Genomic DNA, 20195 nt, shown 5'->3' with positions numbered 1-20195 from the left:
AATGGCTCCTGTCAAGAGAATGTTTTAGGACAATCGCACATGATGGAAATAGACACTACATGTGCGTTCTTCCGCTGCATTAGTAAACAGACTGGAGTTGTGTGTGTCTCCACATCCTGTTTCTACCTGAGGGGGCTACTGAGAAGATGTGTGTGTGTGTCTGTGTGTGTGTCTGTGTGCATGTGTGTGGTGGGGGTGTTGAATGAGTCAGCCCCCGAAAATAACACCGGCAGTGATTGTTGTTCGTTCCTCAGGTCTTGAAAAGGTGCATTAAGACAGATCAGTCTGACCGCTGTGAGCCTGTTTACTCCCCTCATCTTCCCTCCTAGTCTGTTCCTCCCTCAGATCCACCCCACCACACACACACTCACACACACCCAACCACACATACACACACACACAAGCCATATCCTTTGACAGCCTGAGCAAGCTACATCCATTTCTAATCACTAACTTGCTTTCTAAATTCCTGAATCTTTGTACATTTAGTCATTTAGCAAACACATTTATCCAAAGTAAGTGTGTGTGTGCAGGGGTGAGAGAAATGAGCAAATAGGATAGTGTGCACTGATGAGCTAACACAGCCAGCATAAGCCAGCTTAGTAGTAGAGTAAAATAAGCAAGCAGAGCGATAAGGATAGCAATAACTGTATAAAAGACCTTCGTCTATTCACTGAACTCGTCCATTGGATGTTTAACTGCATGCATCCTCTGTGGACTGAGAGCAGGCCATGGATGGGTTAGGAGTTGGGACTGGAGTTGCTCGAGAGCTTCGACTGCCTTTCTCCACAACTAAGTAGCTGTTGTTTCCACGCCTCGTGGTATGACCTCATCTTGCATAGATTTTTTGACGGCTAATGTATGGACCAAGATGTAGGTTTCCTACAAGGCTCTAATAGATGATGGGTGGCTCACTCTGTCTCTCTCTCCCTCACTCTCCCTCTCTCTCCCTCCCTCCCTCTCCCTCACTCTCCCTCTCTCTCCCTCTCTCTCCCTCCCTCTCTCTCCCTCCCTCTCCCTCACTCTCCCTCTCTCTCCCTCTCTCTCCCTCCCTCTCCCTCCCTCTCCCTCCCTCTCCCTCCCCCTCCCTCTCTCCCTCACTCTCTGTCCCTCACTCTCTCTCCCTCTCCATCTCTCCCTCACTCTCTCTCTCACTCATTATTATTGGGAGAGACAGAGTAGCAGAGAAGTAAACCGCTTTGTAACATGTTTTCCCTGTAATTGATTTATCAACGTTTTGTCACTGAACTTGACCTATTTAGTTAATATTAATACACAGTGCAGTTTACCCCAGTTTCTCCCGACCATCACAGACAGAGAAAAATGGCTGCGTTCCTCTCCATTATTCATTAGCCTGGCACTAACGTGGGTACACACAGCCATGGCTCAAGCCAAGGCTCACTGGCTGACTGGCTGGCTGGCTGACTGGCTGACTGGCTGACTGGCTGACTGGCTGACTGGCTGACTGGCTGACTGGCTGACTGGCTGACTGACTGGCTGGCTGGCTGGCTGGCTGGCTGACTGGCTGACTGGCTGACTGGCTGACTGGCTGACTGGCTGGCTGGCTGACTGGCTGGCTGGCTGGCTGACTGGCTGACTGACTGGCTAACTGGCTGGCTGGCTGGCTGGCTGGCTGGCTGACTGGCTGACTGGCTGACTGACTGGCTGACTGACTGACTGGCTGACTGGCTGGTTGGCTGGCTGCAGTGTGAGGGAGTCGGCCTCCTTAATGATGGGCTCCCTTCAGCTGACAACTTCTGACATCACAGCTCAGTGAGAGACGACATCACTGAAGCTGTCTGCATCGCTGACATCACCACAATATGCAAACACACACACACACACACAAGCATGAGCACATACACACACATCCTCGAACGCACACTCAAATATAAGTTACGCAACAAAGTGTGTTGAGTGACTGTCACTTGAGTGGCTCCATGCTTTTTGAGGGTGATGTTACTGTGCTCTGTGGCGTGTGTGGGCAGTGTATTGAGGGTGATGTTACTGTGCTCTGTGGCGTGTGTTGGCAGTGTATTGAGGGTGATGTTACTGTGCTCTGTGGCGTGTGTGGGCAGTGTATTGAGGGTGATGTTACTGTGCTCTGTGGCGTGTGTTGGCAGTGTATTGAGGGTGATGTTACTGTGCTCTGTGGCGTGTGCGGGCAGTGTATTGAGGGTGATGTTACTGTGCTCTGTGGCGTGTGCGGGCAGTGTATTGAGGGTGATGTTACTGTGCTCTGTGGCGTGTGCGGGCAGTGTATTGAGGGTGATGTTACTGTGCTCTGTGGCGTGTGCGGGCAGTGTATTGAGGGTGATGTTACTGTGCTCTGTGGCGTGTGCGGGCAGTGTATTGAGGGTGATGTTACTGTGCTCTGTGGCGTGTGGGCAGTGTATTGAGGGTGATGTTACTGTGCTCTGTGGCGTGTGCGGGCAGTGTATTCAAACCAACACAAGCCTTCCTGTGATAGCCAGTCTCACCTTCAGACAATCGTTAGCACGTACACAAACACTCGCAAAATTACCCCAAAATGCTTTAAGAAACACACAACAATGACAAACACACAGAGGCCCTCACAAAGACGAACACACACACACACACACACACACACGGGCACACACACACACTGAATATTAAGCATGCAGAGGGGTGGCCCAAGATGAATCCATGTGTGTAAATGTCATCAGTAAATGTCAATTGCTTTCTGGAGGCTACCCTGCAGACATCAGGCTCCACATATGGGCCCTGGACACTGGACCACCATTTCCACCCACTTCATCTATTCTTAATCTGCCTTTAAAGAGCTCGTATGCTCGTGGAAAGAATTCAACAACAGCAGAGGAAGAACTTGAAGAGGAGCAGGGGAGGACGGTTAGAGAGTTAGCGAGACGTGGATAAATGTTGTCGGAGCAGGCAGGCTCTCCGGTCAAGTGTGCGTACCACAGGGGCCCAAGCCTCACCACAGGGGCCTGGGTTCGAATCCGGCCCCAACATTTTCCTGCATGTCCTCCACACCTCTCTCTCCCCTACGTTTCCCATCACTCTTCACTGGTGATCCCTAAAAAACCCATCATTCCAGGGGGGGTGGTGTTGAGAGGGTGGTGTTGAGAGAGAGGGTGGTGTTGAGAGGGTGGTGTTGAGAGGGTGGTGTTGAGGGGGTGGTGTTGAGAGGGTGGTGTTGAGAGGGTGGTGTTGCAGGGGTGGTGTTGAGAGGGTGGTGTTGAGAGGGTGGTGTTATGTGGGCGTACCTGGACATAGCAGGAAAGCTCCGGGTACACCCTGAGGGGCCCCAGCAGGTGGGACAAGGGGGTGGTGCAGGGGAAGGAGGCGGTGACCGCGTGGGCGACCTCAGGCATGGAGAACACCTTGAAGCCAAACTTCTCGTAGAGTTTCTGCAGCTCCTCGTCCGGTTTCTCCTGGCCTTCGCTCAGGATGCTGCCCACCACGTAGCGACACTTCTCAGCTGGCCTCTGATAGAGGAGGAGGGAGAGAGAGGGAGAGGGGAGAGAGAGGGAGGGAGAGGGGAGAGAGAGGAGGAGGAGGAGGAGGAGGAGGAGATGAAGGAAGAGGAGAAGGGAGAGAGAGGGGGAGGGAGAGAGAGAGAGAGGGGAAGGGAGAGAGAGGAGGAGGAGGAGGAGATGAAGGAGGAGGAGAAGGGAGAGAGAGGGGAGAGAGAGGAGGAGGGAGAGAGAGAGAGAGGGGAAGGGAAGGGAGAGAGAGGAGGAGGAGGAGATGAAGGAGGAGGAGAAGGGAGAGAGAGGGGAGAGAACGGGGAGAGAGGAGGAGGAGATGAAGGAGGAAGAGAGAGGGGAGGGGGGGAAAGAGAGGGGGAGGAGGAGGAGATGAAGGAAGAGGAGAAGGGAGAGAGAGGGGAGAGAGAGGAGGAGGGAGAGAGAGAGAGAGAGAGAGAGAGAGGGGAAGGGAGAGAGAGGAGGAGGAGATGAAGGAGGAGGAGAAGGGAGAGAGAGGGGAGAGAGAGGAGGAGGGAGAGAGAGAGAGGAGGAGGAGGAGATGGAGGAGGAGAAGGGAGAGAGAGGGAGAGAGGAGGAGATGAAGGAGGAAGAGAGAGGGGAGGGGGGAAAGAGAGGGGGAGGAGGGGGAGATGAAGGAGGACGAGGGAGAGAGAGGGAGGAGGGGGGAGAGAAAGGAGGAGGAGGAGATGAAGGAGGAGGAGGGAGAGAGAGAGAAGGGGGAGATGAAAGAGGAGGAGGAGGGAGAACGAGAGGAGGATAAGGAGAGAGGGGGAGGGAGGATAGATGAGGAGAGGGAGGAGGAGGGCGAGTACGAAGGGAGGAGAGAGGAGGAGAGGAAAATTGAAACATTTTGAATTTAAGGAAAGGACCCTTGAGGGGTTCCTATTGACACAAATACAACATTACAGAACACCGACAGACAGCATTACATAACATACATTACAAATAGCAAATGCAGACAGCTTGTTCACATTCCCCGTCCCACACTCCCAGACCCCAGCTATTGTTCAAGAAAAATAAGTTGAAAAGAAAATTCAAGTTCAAATACAGTTGTTTTTTCTGTTCATGTAAATCATAATGGAAAACCACGAGAGGACTGAGAAAACGTGAGATCACACGTTTGTGTGCATGTGTGTGTGTTCTCTGTGCGTGCAATGGTGTGACTGTGTGCGTGTGTGTTCTCTGTGCGTGCGATGGTGTGACTGTGTGCGTGTGTGTTCTCTGTGCGTGCGATGGTGTGACTGTGTGTGTGTGTTCTCTGTGCGTGCGATGGTGTGACTGTGTGCGTGTGTTCTCTGTGCGTGCGATGGTGTGACTGTGTGCATGTGTGTGTGTTCTCTGTGCGTGCGATGGTGTGACTGTGTGCGTGGGGCAGATGAGACGGCGAACTGTCAATCACACAAGGCTCAGTCTGTCTTCTGAGGGGAGGCAGATGTCAGGTCTGGGAGGAAGGAAGGGAGAGAGAGAGAGGCAGAGAGAGAGAGAGGCAGAGAGAGAGAGAGGCAGAGAGAGAGAGAGAGGCAGAGAGAGAGAGAGAGAGGCAGAGAGAGAGAGAGAGAGAGAGAGAGAGAGAGAGAGAGAGAGAGAGAGAGAGAGAGAGAGAGAGAGGCAGAGAGAGAGAGAGAGGCAGAGAGAGAGAGAGAGGCAGAGAGAGAGAGAGAGGCAGAGAGAGAGAGAGAGGCAGAGAGAGAGAGAGAGGCAGAGAGAGAGAGAGAGGCAGAGAGAGAGAGAGAGGCAGAGAGAGAGAGAGAGAGAGAGAGAGAGAGAGAGAGAGGGCTGCTGTGGAGAGGCAGCGCTCTGTTCTCTGAGACTGGCACACAGGAGGGCACAGATGGCATTCAGCCCTCATCCTCACCTCCTTAACACCCTCGCAACACATCGCTGCATTACCAGAGACTGGATTCCATTATTTCTTCCTCTCAGAAGGCCAGTAAGATATTGTTGAACCACAAAGAAAAACAGGGATGTACATTTTAAGCAGGTACCCTTTGTCTAAACACAACTGGTGAAGCGCAAACGGCTGTTGTATACAGAGATGGCAAAAGTACATGCTCTGGATAAGATAACATTACATTTACATGTATTCATTTAGCAGACGCTTTTATCCAAAGTGACTTCCAAGAGAGAGCTTTACAAAGTGCATAGGTCACTGATAATAACAACAAAATAGCCCCAAAGCATTGCGGGTAGCCAAAACATGAAGCACATATTGTGAACAACCAAAAAAGGCCAAAGGGAAGAACCATGAGAGCATGTAGTTAAGCAAGTTACAATTAAACAACATGAATCGCTATGTGCAAGTTTACCTGTAGAAAAGCAAGCAACGGTAAAAAAATAAAAATAAAAAATACGATTAACTAAAATATCACTCAAGAAGAACAGAAAGACCTACTCGTGTTTAAAAAGATGATTTTAAAAGAACAATTTTTAAAGCACCGACTACACTTTTTCATTCAAGTTCAAATAAAAAAGTGTGGGCTCTGACATTTACAAACGTAGCCATTACCTGTTTTAGTATCACGTTGGCAACTGGACCTCACATCATATTAATACATGACAACAAAAAAATTGTTTTTACTTTTTTCAAAACATATTTTAGCAACCATTTGAAACGTATTTTTGTAATGATAATTTCAACCCAGCAAAACATTTTTCAACAGTCTTTTGCCCCAAAAATATTTCAACCCTTAAAAAAAAGAAATCTGACCTTTTTCTCAAAAATATTTTTCAGCCTCTCAAAACCTTCTTTAATTATTATGTTTCAACCTTTCAAAAATATTTTTGCTACCCTGTGAAACTTTTGTAGAAACTTTGTTTGCAATTTTTTTTGTATCCTACAAAACCGTTTTCAAAACCTTGTTGTGATTTTTTTTTTCAACCTTTCAAAACTTTGTTGAGATTTTTTTTTTTTTTTTCAACTCCTCAAAACTTTTTTCAAAACTTTTTTTTTTTCATTCTTTTATTCAACCCTGGTGAACATTTTAGTTATAAAAATATTTTAACAACCTTGCAAAACTTTTTGGGAAAAAACAACCTTTCAAAACTGAAATCAATTAAATAAGACCTAGACTCTGGATTTACACAAGACATGCAGAAAGGCTCTTTTTTTGTGGACGTAGATAATTTCTGGGCAAGCCAATTTTGGCTCGTGACACATTGAGCCAACAAGTTTAATACCGTTGTACACTGGTGTTATACAGGAGGTAGTGCCTGGCTGTAAACCTGGACCAACAAACCGCCAGCATTTTGGTGTTTGTTTCCAGAACAACCTACACTGACCGGCCACAAGGTCTTGTGTGGTAATTTATGATTCATTCATTGTAAGTTAGACGTTTCTCGGCCCTGTGCATTGCCTACCTACAGACAGGAAAGCAATAAAAGTGTAGGTCCGTCAACAAGGCTTCTGGGTAATGGCTGCTTCCTGTCAACACTGGCAGGCTATGATAAGACATGGCTTCATCGATCTGGAGGAAGAAAGGAAGACCACAGACCTCCCACGGTCTGGCTCCACAATCTAACTCTACCCCTCTCTCTCCCTCTCCCTCTCTCTCTCTCTCTCTGCTCATGGACATGAGCTTGTTACTCCAGCCGAGCGCGGGCTAACGATGCCATTCAGAGATCCAGCTATCACTCACAGCCTCACACTCCCACCCACACACAGAAAACAACACTAAATCTCATCTCTTATTTCTTCCACCACTTCAGATAACACACCCCAGAGACTACTGGCAATTAGATGAGAGAAAGAGAGACAGAGAGACAGAGAGAGAGAGAGAGAGACAGAGAGAGAGCGAGAGAGACAGAGAGAGAGCGAGAGAGACAGAGAGAGAGCGAGAGAGACACAGAGAGAGAGACACAGAGAGAAAGAGAGAGAGAGAAAGAGAGAGACAGGGAGACAGGAAGACAGTGACAGAGAGACAGAGAGAGGGAGAAAGAGGAGGAAGGGAGATAGACAGAGAGATAGACAGAGAGAGAGAGAGAGAGAGAGAGAGGTCTCTGCTTCCCACTGAAAACAGGCAGATGGACTCTATAAACGATGATCTTCAGAATGTGTCTCCGAGATGCAGACAAGCTTCACAGGCATCCACACAGGAAGCAGAAGAGTGGCAGTGCCCACTGATTGGCCCAGGCAAAGCTCTCCACTCCCCTAATTGGAAGTAAGTTGTCGAATCACTCGCACCGAATCCCAGAACACAACACATTCGACACATGACACGGCTGTGTTCCAAATATCAGCCAAGAGAATCTTCGTTTCCCCCCGAGGGCAACAGCGTTCTAAAAGGTGAAGCTTTTATTTTGGTGGTTAACTTTTTTCATGACATTTCTTTTCTTGATGCTTTGACTGGCTCTGTACACCCCGTGGCTGGCAGGCAGACCTGAAGTGTTGCAAACGCAGGTATGAACAATAGGACATTCAATATGGCCGCCCAAACTAAAAGCCAACCATACCCATCTTCACTCGGTTCCCCCAAACCAGGTTTCCACAGACCTGTTGGGAAGAAAAGTAATTTCGAAAGCAATTCTTTCCTCGGAATTGCAAGAGTCCGCTTGAATCTCGAATCTTCCCCCAGACGATAAAGAGGTTGGTCTGCTGGAAGTCATTCTTTATTAGTTGATGTCTAATGAGGATTTACTCCCCTCATTTTTCTTTTATCTCTCATCCTTTGCCCTCCCTTCCTGGCTATGACTTGTTCTACAAAATTCATTGTTACCAATATCAATCACTGCAGAGCCATAAGCAGTTTATGGGCAGTTTGGAGTGATACACACTTGGGCTTCCTCTAAGCTACAGCCTTAGAGCAGAAAGCAAATATCACCACCAAGTGTAATTGTGTATCAATAAAGACTCCTGAATCCTTCACTTCACACTCGGAGATCTGAACCTCCGTCTCTTTCTTCTCTGCATTTCATTTCATTTCAGTCATTTAGCCTGACATCAACATGATTAACAAGCCAGACTCCAGCTAGGCAGCAATCGTCACAACAACAAAACAAAGAACATCAGAATGCCAAGAACCCACAAAACATTAGTCTTTACTGCGGGAACGTTTAACCTCCTGACGAGTAGTTGCTGTGGGACTTAGCGGGCAGCGGGGCACTGGGAGCCCTTACTTCGGGCCAGCCGTGAGCGCAGAAGCTCTCAGTGAATAAGGGTTACTTTCTAAAGCCTGGCACAGCACACACCAATCACAAAGAAAAAGCTATGAACTACAAAGAAATTAAAATAAAACACACGCAGCAGTTTGTTCTTTCTCAATCAGCAAGTGTAATCAAGAACAAACCTGAGTGATTCCGAAAATGGGTGTGTTGTGAAAGTGTGGCATATTAGCACCATCCGCGACACAAGCTTCCATCACAACCAGCCCCTTTATGATGTCATCAGCCCCTTTATGATGTAATCAGCCCCTTTATGATGTCGTCAGCCCCTTTATGATGTCTTCAGACTGGACAGCGGCTCACAGGCTATTGTTCCTCTGGGACAAAGAACTTATATTGTCCGGGTTTCCCAGATTCGTTAAGAAGCTCTTAATGCCAAGATCTTCTTAGAACGTTCCTAAGAAGCTCTTAGCGTTAAGAGCTTCTTAACGAATCTGGGAAACCCGGCCATTGACAAACGTGAAAGCCAATAGAACGTTCCATTGCAACACCAGTGCCCAGTAGCAGCGCTATGTTTCCGCCATTTTGGGGTGAAAGCGACTCGACAGTCCACTAGCTTGCTGTCGCTTTTGGCAATATCAGCTGCTTTGTCAAAAAAAACTGAATGATGACAACACAGAAAAATATACATCACTAGACTATTGATCATCAAATTCCTTTTAACAGTTTATTTTTTCACACAGTTCTTTTTTTCCACAAAAAAAGTTTGGTTTGAAATTCTCTGCACATTTTCTATTGCGCTGATTTGGCTGTGAGATTCGCAGATTTTGGGTGTCCCAAGATATGTTGGATTCTGATCAGTATCAAGAGTCTAGCCATGTACAGGGCTCAACATTAAGGCTTGTCCGGGACAAGTGGATTTTTTTGTAGGGCAAGTCTGGAAGAGAAATGTACTTTCCCCAGTGGACTAGTTAGCTAAAACTCAAACTAAATAAAATACCATGTCACTTCACGTTATGTGCAACTCATTACATCAATTTAACAAATTTTATTTGACCGAATTCTGCACTAGAAAAACACAAAAAAAGTGGCTTGGTCCGAAGATCTCTACAGATTGTTCAGCTAATTTAATGCTCAACACTTGAACGGGGGGTTATTACTTGAAAGAGGAATTATTTACTGTGTCGTCTCTTTTACACTATCAGGGGTGGGAAATACTGTGACTTGCTAAAGTAGGCAAATGGATAGTAGAACATAACATTTCATAATAATTTCAGTAAATCAAGCAGCCCTGCAAGACCCAGTGAAATCTTATATAGCCTATGCTAGCAAACTAACGTTAGCTAGCATCAACATTGGCTAACTCAACTTCGGTAGGCTATTCTCAGTATTTGCAACCAAGCTAAACTTATACTAAATCTAAAATCATTTTGTAGACATGGATTTTGCCACTAAATGTTGGTGTTAACTTTTTATTTTTCAAAATAATTCCCTTTTCTACCCGGCAGAGGCTGATTTACCAAACGATCCTTTAAATCCTTTAAAAGGTGTAGCTCTACTATACAATTGAGTATTAGCTGATATTTAATTACATACATTTAACCGATACAAATGCTGCTTGCTAGGTACACAGCTGCCGATGCTAGCTAGCTAACGTCAACACAAAAAATATATAGTATGTAACCATCTGTGCTGTTGTCCAGTAACTCCAGTTGGAATATTCACTCCAAAATGGCGGCCGCACTACCGAAGCGCCACCTGGTGGTGGTTACCAAAAAAAGCATCAGAGTATCGCCTCTTGTTCTTCTATACTCTTTGTCTGGGATAGGAGAGGATTCGGTTTGGCATTGCTGCGGGCTTCTGTTTGTCTTCTTCACATCGAAGTCTTCAGCGGAGGAAGAACACCTCAGGCTCCACAGCTGCACACGCTCAGGAAACACAGTGTGTCAGGAAACACAGTGTGTCAGTGGTGGAGTGGAGTAAATAACCCCCAAACTCAAACCAAGAGAGATATCCAGTTGGTTCGAGGCAAACCACAGTTGTCCAGAGTGACTCTGAAGAGCTTCTCTGTGTGGCGGCACAAAGACTTGTATCTCGGCTTTGTGACGCTAGAGGAGAACATCTGTTTACTTAATTTGACTTAATTTTAATGCATTACTCATTCATTTCCATGAAGAAATGTATTTGTAGAGAAGCGTAGAGGGTGTTTGACTACCTCCACAGAGAGTTGTCACAGCAAACAGACCATATGTGATGCGCTGTCATGAGAAGCCAGAGGAGCAAAACAAATTCCCGCCATTTTGAGGTGTCACTTCAGCGATGAAAGGCTGTTGGTTGCTGTCGTTGTGAAACATGGCAGATTTGAAGCCATTAGCCCCCTAATGGGCTGAAGACGCAGCAGCTTGACTCCTTCACGTCCTGAAAGTGAAACTAATTGAAGAGACTGTAGGTATGGTTACGTGTTTGTGGAAGAACTATTCGGCCAATAAATAAAGAAAACATATAAAAAGCAAAAGGAGAAACATTAGGATAACGGTCAGAATATGTGGCATATATGCAACAAAGGTCCACCAGAGATTTGCTCACCAGTAACAGGGGTGCACGCAGGTTTGGTGTTAACATGGTAAGGTCACAATCCCAAATTCTCACCCCCCCTCCTCCCCACTGTTAAAATGAAGTGATTTCGGGGTAGTCCCCCGTGTGAATTTTGCTCCTGGGACCGACAAAGAACAGCCAACCGTTTCAATTAGAAAGACATTCATTAACTGATGCCAACTGATTCCAATAAGGCAGACTCCGCCAAGACTGCATTCCTGGGACAGGGTGAACTCAGAGGTTAGTCTTTTCTCAGAACCTAAACCGACCATCAAAGGCCATTACACACATTAATATCCATTTGGTATTTGAGGTTAAGAGTTAAAAATCTATCCATCTAAAAGAACAATTGCTATTTAATAATTAACTACACTTACCTCATCCTCTAGTCAATCAAAGGTCGCTTGCAAAAAACCTTGAATCGTTAAAGAATATAATAAAGCTGTGAAGAACAGCCTAGAAGTACTGAAGTGTTTATAATTATGTTTATAATTTAAAAATGTTTAGCTACGTTAAAACATTTCATCCCTTTAAAGACAAACATGGTTGTTGGTCCTGGTGTTTTCAATTTGGCTTGATTTTAAGATAATAAATCAAGATGTGCAATATAAAAGTGTGCAATTTACAGTAATAATCATCCCTCAGCATGAGCAGTATGGCATACGATTCTTGAACACCGATATTTTAATATATTTTACACTGATTGACACTGTAACAATTAATTTGATGATGACCTTCCTCTCCCTCGGCAGTATTTGATGAGGCAGATCAGGATGCAACAAACAACCAATCAAATGAAGAGCCGACAGCCCCCTTATGCTAAATGTGTGCTGTCTTAGGGCCTGAGATCGTTTTCATGTAAAAAAAGAAACGATGAACCCAACAGTTTCAACCCCACAAGCTACCAGAACAAAACCAAAAACCTCCTTGACTGGTGACACTTGCTGGCTTGTAGTATGACAGATGTGTGCATAAAGCAGGTGACAGTCATTACAATTCTCAGTAATAATCCTAATCTTATTACTAATCTTATTACTAATCCTTCTCCTCAACCCTTTTCTCTCTCTCTCTCTCTCTCTCTCTCTCTCTCTCTCTCTCTCTCTCTCTCTCTCTCTCTCTCTCTCTCTCTCTCTCTCTCTCTCTCTCTCTCTCTCTCTCTCTCTCTCTCTCTCTCTCTCTCTCTCTCTCTCTCTCTCTCTCTCTCTCTCTCTCTCTCTCTCTCTCTCTCTCTCTCTCTCTCTCTCTCTCTCTCTCTCTCTCTCTCTCTCTCTCTCTCTCTCTCCTCTACCCCTCTATCCTTCTCTCACTCTCATACACCCCTCTACCCCTCTATCCTTCTCTCACTCTCATACACCCCTCTACCCCTCTATCCTTCTCTCACTCTCATACACCCCTCTACCCCTCTATCCTTCTCTCACTCTCATACACCCCTCTACCCCTCTATCCTTCTCTCACTCTCATACACCCCTCTACCCCTCTATCCTTCTCTCACTCTCATACACCCCTCTACCCCTCTATCCTTCTCTCACTCTCATACACCCCTCTACCCCTCTATCCTTCTCTCACTCTCATACACCCCTCTATCCTTCTCTCACTCTCATACACCCCTCTACCCCTCTACCCTTCTCTCACTCTCATACACCCCTCTACCCCTCTATCCTTCTCTCACTCTCATACACCCCCCTACCCCTCTATCCTTCTCTCACTCTCATACACCCCTCTACCCCTCTATCCTTCTCTCACTCTCATACACCCCTCTATCCTTCTCTCACTCTCATACACCCCTCTACCCCTCTATCCTTCTCTCACTCTCATACACCCCTCTACCCCTCTATCCTTCTCTCACTCTCATACACCCCTCTACCCCTCTATCCTTCTCTCACTCTCATACACCCCTCTACCCCTCTATCCTTCTCTCACTCTCATACACCCCTCTACCCCTCTATCCTTCTCTCACTCTCATACACCCCTCTACCCCTCTATCCTTCTCTCACTCTCATACACCCCTCTACCCCTCTATCCTTCTCTCACTCTCATACACCCCTCTACCCCTCTATCCTTCTCTCACTCTCATACACCCCTCTACCCCTCTATCCTTCTCTCACTCTCATACACCCCTCTACCCCTCTATCCTTCTCTCACTCTCATACACCCCTCTACCCCTCTATCCTTCTCTCACTCTCATACACCCCTCTATCCTTCTCTCACTCTCATACACCCCTCTACCCCTCTACCCTTCTCTTACTCTCATACACCCCTCTACCCCTCTATCCTTCTCTCACTCTCATACACCCCTCTACCCCTCTATCCTTCTCTCACTCTCATACACCCCTCTATCCTTCTCTCACTCTCATACACCCCTCTACCCCTCTATCCTTCTCTCACTCTCATACACCCCTCTACCCCTCTATCCTTCTCTCACTCTCATACACCCCTCTACCCCTCTATCCTTCTCTCACTCTCATACACCCCTCTACCCCTCTATCCTTCTCTCACTCTCATACACCCCTCTACCCCTCTATCCTTCTCTCACTCTCATACACCCCTCTACCCCTCTATCCTTCTCTCACTCTCATACACCCCTTTACCCCTCTATCCTTCTCTCACTCTCATACACCCCTCTACCCCTCTATCCTTCTCTCACTCTCATACACCCCTCTACCCCTCTATCCTTCTCTCACTCTCATACACCCCTCTACCCCTCTATCCTTCTCTCACTCTCATACACCCCTCTACCCCTCTATCCTTCTCCTCTCTGTTTCCTCTATCATTATCTCTCTCTTCTGCCCCACTTTCCCTTTACCCCTCCATCCTTCTCCTCCACACTCTCTCTCTCTCTCTCCTCTGCCTCTTGAGTTGCGTCTCCTGAGTGTGGCAGACTGCCTCCCAGCTCCTTTCCCTGGTAATTACACACAGCCTCCTGGTGCTGTATATGTGGACGTGTATAATTACTGGAGAGGATGTGCTGCGTGCTGGAAGCCGGAACGTCTCTCTGTTTCTTTCCTCCTGCACCTCACCACTGGTTTATAAACGGTAATCACTGGCCACCTGGGTGTTCAACCCGGCAGTGTTTAAGGCCAAAAATATTGAGCATGTGTAAGACCAAGATATGTTATTGCTTAAAAGTATTGAATCACTTATAGGCATGGGCGGAGCGGGGGGTGGATTCTGGGCTTGAGCCCTGAATGTTTCTCAAAAGTCTTGACTCTTTTCAGTTAAAACCGCAAGTCCAACGTAATGTTTATATTACATAAAGCTCAAAAAACTATTTGGCGCAAAAATGTATGCAAAAAAGATTTGCTCGCAGTAACTGTGGAAATCCCTATCCAACCTCACATCAAACCTAGACAAGGTCCGAGGTTTGGGCTAAGGCCCTAATGTTTACAATGCCCTGCTTTATGGACTGGCCAAATATATAGTGTAACACTAAAGTGTTTAAAATGTAAATGATCCCTCTCTTTCCATGGCCTAGATTAAGAATTAATTCTTGATTGATAAAAACAAGGGTGGGCAGATCAATGGTATTGATCCTTTTTTTCTTTGTATTTACATATGGCAGGTAAGTTCAGCCCGTATGGGAAACTAAGGGAGTGCGTTTCCATCCTGTTTTCTTCCTAAAACTAAAGTTGTATGCATCTGGTGATGCAGTCCCTATCTCCCAAGCTTCCATACTCTAAGGTACTGATTCAGATTCTGATTCTGGTGTGTTGACTCATACAGCTTTGGGATGCAACTTCAGAGGAGCTTTTAAGAGCCGGCCGATTCACCCAGCATTTGAGGAAAAGAAAAAAAAAAAAAAAATCTTGCCAGAAGCCCTGCTTTCATGTTACCGTGGCGTTGAAAGAAGAATGTGCGCGACAGTGAAACGCGAATACATTTGACTGATGGTGGGGCTCTGCTCGCTCTCTGATCTAGGATTCCTAATCGGTGCGTTGCTAGCCTCAATAGGTGTATCAGATTTTTGCCAATTTACACTCCGCCTCAGCAAAGGCTGTCTTCGACTCTCGCCTCAACACCATTTCTCCGACCCATCAGTCACAGCCAGCTCCTGCACCTGACAATCCACTTTCCTTGTTTGTGACAAGTTAACTGGTTAGGATAGGGTCGAAAGTGGAACTTATTTGTGTGAAAAGGATGTGAGAGACCTGCTACAGACTGGGCATCTGTTCATCATCAGGTGCAACTGTGAGCGCCCTACCTGCCTCCCATAGCCAAAGCTACCTCTGTACGTTCTGTCAGTGCTGGTCGGAAAACTCCAGGTAAGGTACAGATACAGGTACAAGTGTGCGGTGAGATCATCCTGGGCTATTCAGAATAGGGTTGCATACCCGTTAAAGGTAACATTTTCGAGTAATAATAAATTCCATCTGCACACACACACACACAAACTAACACACACACACTAACACACACACACCCTGTGACTCACACACCAGTGCACTCAGGAGGGAAAACACACTGACAGGCATCATGCAGCAATCAAGCATAAAGGGACGCTAACATACCTACACACGTGGACAGCCAGACAGACACACGTGGACAGCCAGACCTACACACCTGAACAGCCAGACCTACACACCTGAACAGCCAGACCTACACACCTGAACAGCCAGACCTACACACCTGAACAGCCAGACCTACACACGTGGACAGCCAGACCTACACACCTGAACAGCCAGACCTACACACGTGGACAGCCAGACCTACACACCTGAACAGCCAGACAGACACACCTGGACAGCCAGACCTACACACCTGAACAGCCAGACAGACACACCTGAACAGCCAGACCTACACACCTGAACAGCCAGACCTACACACGTGGACAGCCAGACAGACACACCTGGACAGCCAGACAGACACACCTGGACAGCCAGACAGACACACCTGGACAGCCAGACCTACACACCTACTGCTAATTGACAGTCTGTTCCACAGTTAGGACTTCCTGCCACAGTGCTGGCCACTCCAGCCCGCTCTCTTCAAAACGCTGATGAACTTGCTGTCGACATTTTCAAATATGAATCTTTAATGTTGTCAGTACAATGCTTTCTATTTGTTATCTCCACCCATTTCATACCAAAGTGTTCACGATGAAATTGCCGATCGCCCCAGGGCTGCCTCAGTACTGTCACTCATCTTGACGAGAAGTGTACACAAGAGACAGGATATTCCAGCCCACCACACAACACCAAGCCATATCATTACTGCCATCTAGTGGACGGTAGTGTGCCGTTATTTGACTAATAAAAACATGGCGTCTATCATGACTGTAGACGAGGTGATAATAATGACAGTAACAAACCCTTTGGAGTGAGTGTGACGTGCTCTAAAATAGACATGTCAGCCTTCGTCTAAAAGTAACTACATCTTCCACCACTCTTGGATCACAGCATCAACTGTTTAACTTCCACAGTACCTGGAGATCTCATCTGCCCGGCAGCAAATCTATTGACCCGCTCATTTCGATAACTCGTCTATAAAAACAGTCTGTTTGGATCTGGCCATGAAACGAGAACAAATGGAGAATTTACACTTCAGAGATAGCTCCAGCTCTGGCCTCCCTTGTCAGAATGATCAGGCCTATTCCCTGGGGAGGGGAGGGGAGGGGAGGGGAGGGGAGGGGAGGGGAGGGAGGGAGGGAGGGAGGGAGGGAGGGAGGGAGGGAGGGAGGGAGGGAGGGAGGGAGGGAGGGAGGGAGGGAGGGAGGGAGGGAGGGAGGGAGGGAGGGAGGGAGGGAGGGAGGGAGGGAGGGAGGGAGGGAGGGAGGGAGGGAGGGAGGGAGGGAGGGAGGGGAGGGAGGGCTCCATCCTACCCCTTTGGATGTTTCTCAAACCACATTTTTTCCCTCTCTCCCTCATCCGTTACGCTGTGTGGAGACATTAATTGCGTAGCCGTGTGCATATTTAAAACACGAAGTTGTTTGAGTAGCTGTCACCACAAGCACCATTAAAACATGCATGCACCGGGGAGCACCAAGGCGATGTGCTTCCCTTTTTCATGCATTTCATCATCGAGAAGCTATTTGAATGACACACACGTGCTGGCACACACACACACACGTGCTGGCACACACACACGTGCGCGCGCACACACACACACGTGCTGGCACACACACACACACGTGCTGGCACACACACACACACGTGCTGGCACACACACACACACGTGCTGGCACACACACACGTGCGCGCGCACACACACACACGTGCTGGCACACACACACACACGTGCTGGCACACACACACACGTGCGCGCACACACACACACACACACACACGTGCGCGCACACACACACACACACACACACACACACACACACACACACACACACACACACACACACGTGCTGGCACACACACACACACACACACACGTGCTGGCACACACACACACACACACACACACACACACACACACACACACACACGTGCTGGCACACACACACACACACACACACGTGCAGGGTGTTACAGAGGACAGCTGTGGGCTTCATCTTTTTGGATGAAGCAGGTTAAGTATTAAATGGAAACAGCTGAAACTGAGCCGTATAAAGTCTTGATTTACTTAAATATTTACAGCTAAGACGCATGGAGCATCAGGGATAGAGACAATAGTTATGACAGAATTGTAGTGATGCCAGTAGATTTAAATTTAGTTCAATTTTAAAAACATGAATTATCCCAGAACCAGGCATAGTAAAGGAGACCCTAACAGGACAGACAGACAGACAGACAGACAGGACAGACAGACAGGACAGAGAGACAGACAGACAGACTAACAGTAGCCACGTGACAGAGACAGTAGCCCACAGTAGGCCTATACAAGTGACAAATCACAACGCTTCAACAGGTTTATGCAGTTAGACCCCTTGTCCATCCAGCTTATAGTATATTATAGAACATTTATTTCATATAGTCCGAGAGAGAGACAGGCAGATGTTAAGACGAATGAACCTGGTTCATAATGATAGACTGTAGCTTACAACTTATATAACACCGTGACACAGTAATACTCATGTGAGGCAAGGCACTGGTGAATGATACCATCCGCAAGCTTCTCCAATCTAATAGGAATAACCAAGACCATCCCCCTAAAGCGACATGTCGTGACAAAAACAGATGGAAAACATAATCTACAGTAATTTACTTTAATGGCTCTGCCCAGTCCATCTTCAATGACAGTCTGGATTCATATTCTCACTCAGAGCCAGCCACACTGACTGCCAAAACTCCCTACTTTGCCATATGGTCTGTGGGACAGCTTGGTGCTTTCTGCCAACACACAAAGCCATCAAATGTCACATGACCTGACGCGACACAATAGCTGCACCCAACTGCTCCACTGAAGCATTCATATAACAATACAAACAACTTCAGCCATTCAAAAAGCCAGTCTACACAGGCCTACTGCGCAGCGGGCTGGGACCACGTCTCCGATTCAGAATCTGGGGATTTTATGGGCACCGTAGAATTGTTAACTTGCTGTTAAGTCCTTCTTTGTTCTTTCTCACCTCTGATGTTGACAGTCATATAGTGAGACTGTGTTGACAGCCTCCAATTGGTTTAGCTGCAGGCTAGTTTCTACTCTTATCAGCAGGGATCTTGGCAAACACAAGGCGGACAGGCAGCTGACGTGCAAACATCGTGTTTATTAAACATTGCGCCTCATGTGATAAGCGAAACTACAGGAATGAGGATCACTGGGTAGGAATGAACCGTCTGTGAAGGAATGCCGATTCTCTTGAGTCCCACGACGAGCCACATGCGTAGAGTGGAACCATAACATAAAACCTTTCAATGTTATCTGACGCCAGCAGGACAACACCAAGTGACTGTATGATTCTATTCAGTAAATACTTTCAGTTATTCTATCTGAAGAATAACAAAAAAAAACACTATCTCAATGAGTTTTAGAATCAGTTCATAAGAGGGCCCGTGTTTGCCTAGTTGGGTGCCTGGTTGACATGACATTTTATTAGTCACCGATGCCAAAGTAAACTAGAGCAGAGGAGGTGGAAATTCGGCAGCATTGCAACGTGGCGTCGAATTAGAAACTTCACCAGTTGTTAACTTTAAAGATGTACATTTGTAATTGAAATAGACGGATAACTTTCTCTCACCTCCTTGGGGTCATCGTAGAACACGCCGATGGAATTTAGTTTTGGTCCAATGCTGCAACTCTCGGTATAAGCTGCCCCACAGTCCTTGTATGAGCCCTCTTTGAACTTGTAGGCAATGGTGACATTTTTGATAGGAGGCGACCCAGTTTTAATAGCAACATCTGAAAATACACCTGAATACAGAACGAATGCTACCACCGTTGCAATCAAACAAATGATAAGAATGACTATCAGAGATAAAATAATGAAGTCAGACATCGTTTTCACTTCGCAGAGGACGTCTGCTAGCTAAAAGTGTTTCGCCGGTGCTGTATCTTCTGTAATTTACAGTGACACTTAATAAAGTCAAGAGCTAGCCGTCTCTATGATGGCTTTTTCTCAGTGCCACTTCACAAAGTAGCCTACCAAACGAGCAAAACACTAAATAGATATGAATAGGTAGGCCTATAAACGGTCGTATTAATATGATTCTGAGGAGAATGTCGGCAAAGGCTGTCTTATGAACAATATTTTCCGTGACAGCTGAAGGAAATACGCTTTCGCTGACTGAACAACCAAACAGTTTATTTCCCCAAACATAGAAACATGCTTCCTGGATAATCCATTCTATATTCTTGAAGGGGTGTTTTTATTAACGTTATTTTTCAATCATATCACGTCAGAATAGAACAATTCACGAGCACGAAAACCATGTTGGAAAATACACCCGATTTTATTTATTTTTTTCACATATATTGATAAATCTGCTCAAATCAAAGACCCCAAATAATCCCCCTTTGTATAGAGAGTAATGGTTTCAACCAGAAGGGGGCGTTGTTTAGCGAGCACAGATCACGGATCATCCCACAAACATTCCCACAGGAGTCACAAAGAAGCAACATGAGTCATAGAAATACATAAATATAAGA

The 20195-nt window shown here is 46.6% G+C and overlaps 1 protein-coding gene across 1 annotated transcript in view; it reads right to left on the bottom strand.

The window, feature by feature from the left end:
• tex264a (testis expressed 264, ER-phagy receptor a) overlaps nt 1–19845 on the bottom strand; it is a 62302-nt gene extending 42457 nt beyond the window's left edge. Inside the window, exons 1-2 of the mRNA XM_084704352.1 lie at nt 19288–19845; nt 3249–3470 (exon numbers count right to left, since the gene is read on the bottom strand). Coding sequence (XP_084560478.1) covers nt 3249–3470; nt 19288–19545 — 480 coding nt within the window. The 5' untranslated portion in view covers nt 19546–19845. The remainder of the gene's footprint in view (nt 1–3248; nt 3471–19287) is intronic.
• Between the last annotated feature and the right edge of the window lie 350 nt (nt 19846–20195).

The sequence above is a fragment of the Hypomesus nipponensis genome, chromosome 9 (assembly GCF_054491055.1).
Source record: "Hypomesus nipponensis isolate SF chromosome 9, ASM5449105v1, whole genome shotgun sequence".
NCBI lineage: Eukaryota > Metazoa > Chordata > Actinopteri > Osmeriformes > Osmeridae > Hypomesus > Hypomesus nipponensis.
The sequence above is the reverse complement of the archived record's forward strand: the minus strand, read 5'-3'. Positions and strand labels throughout refer to the sequence as shown.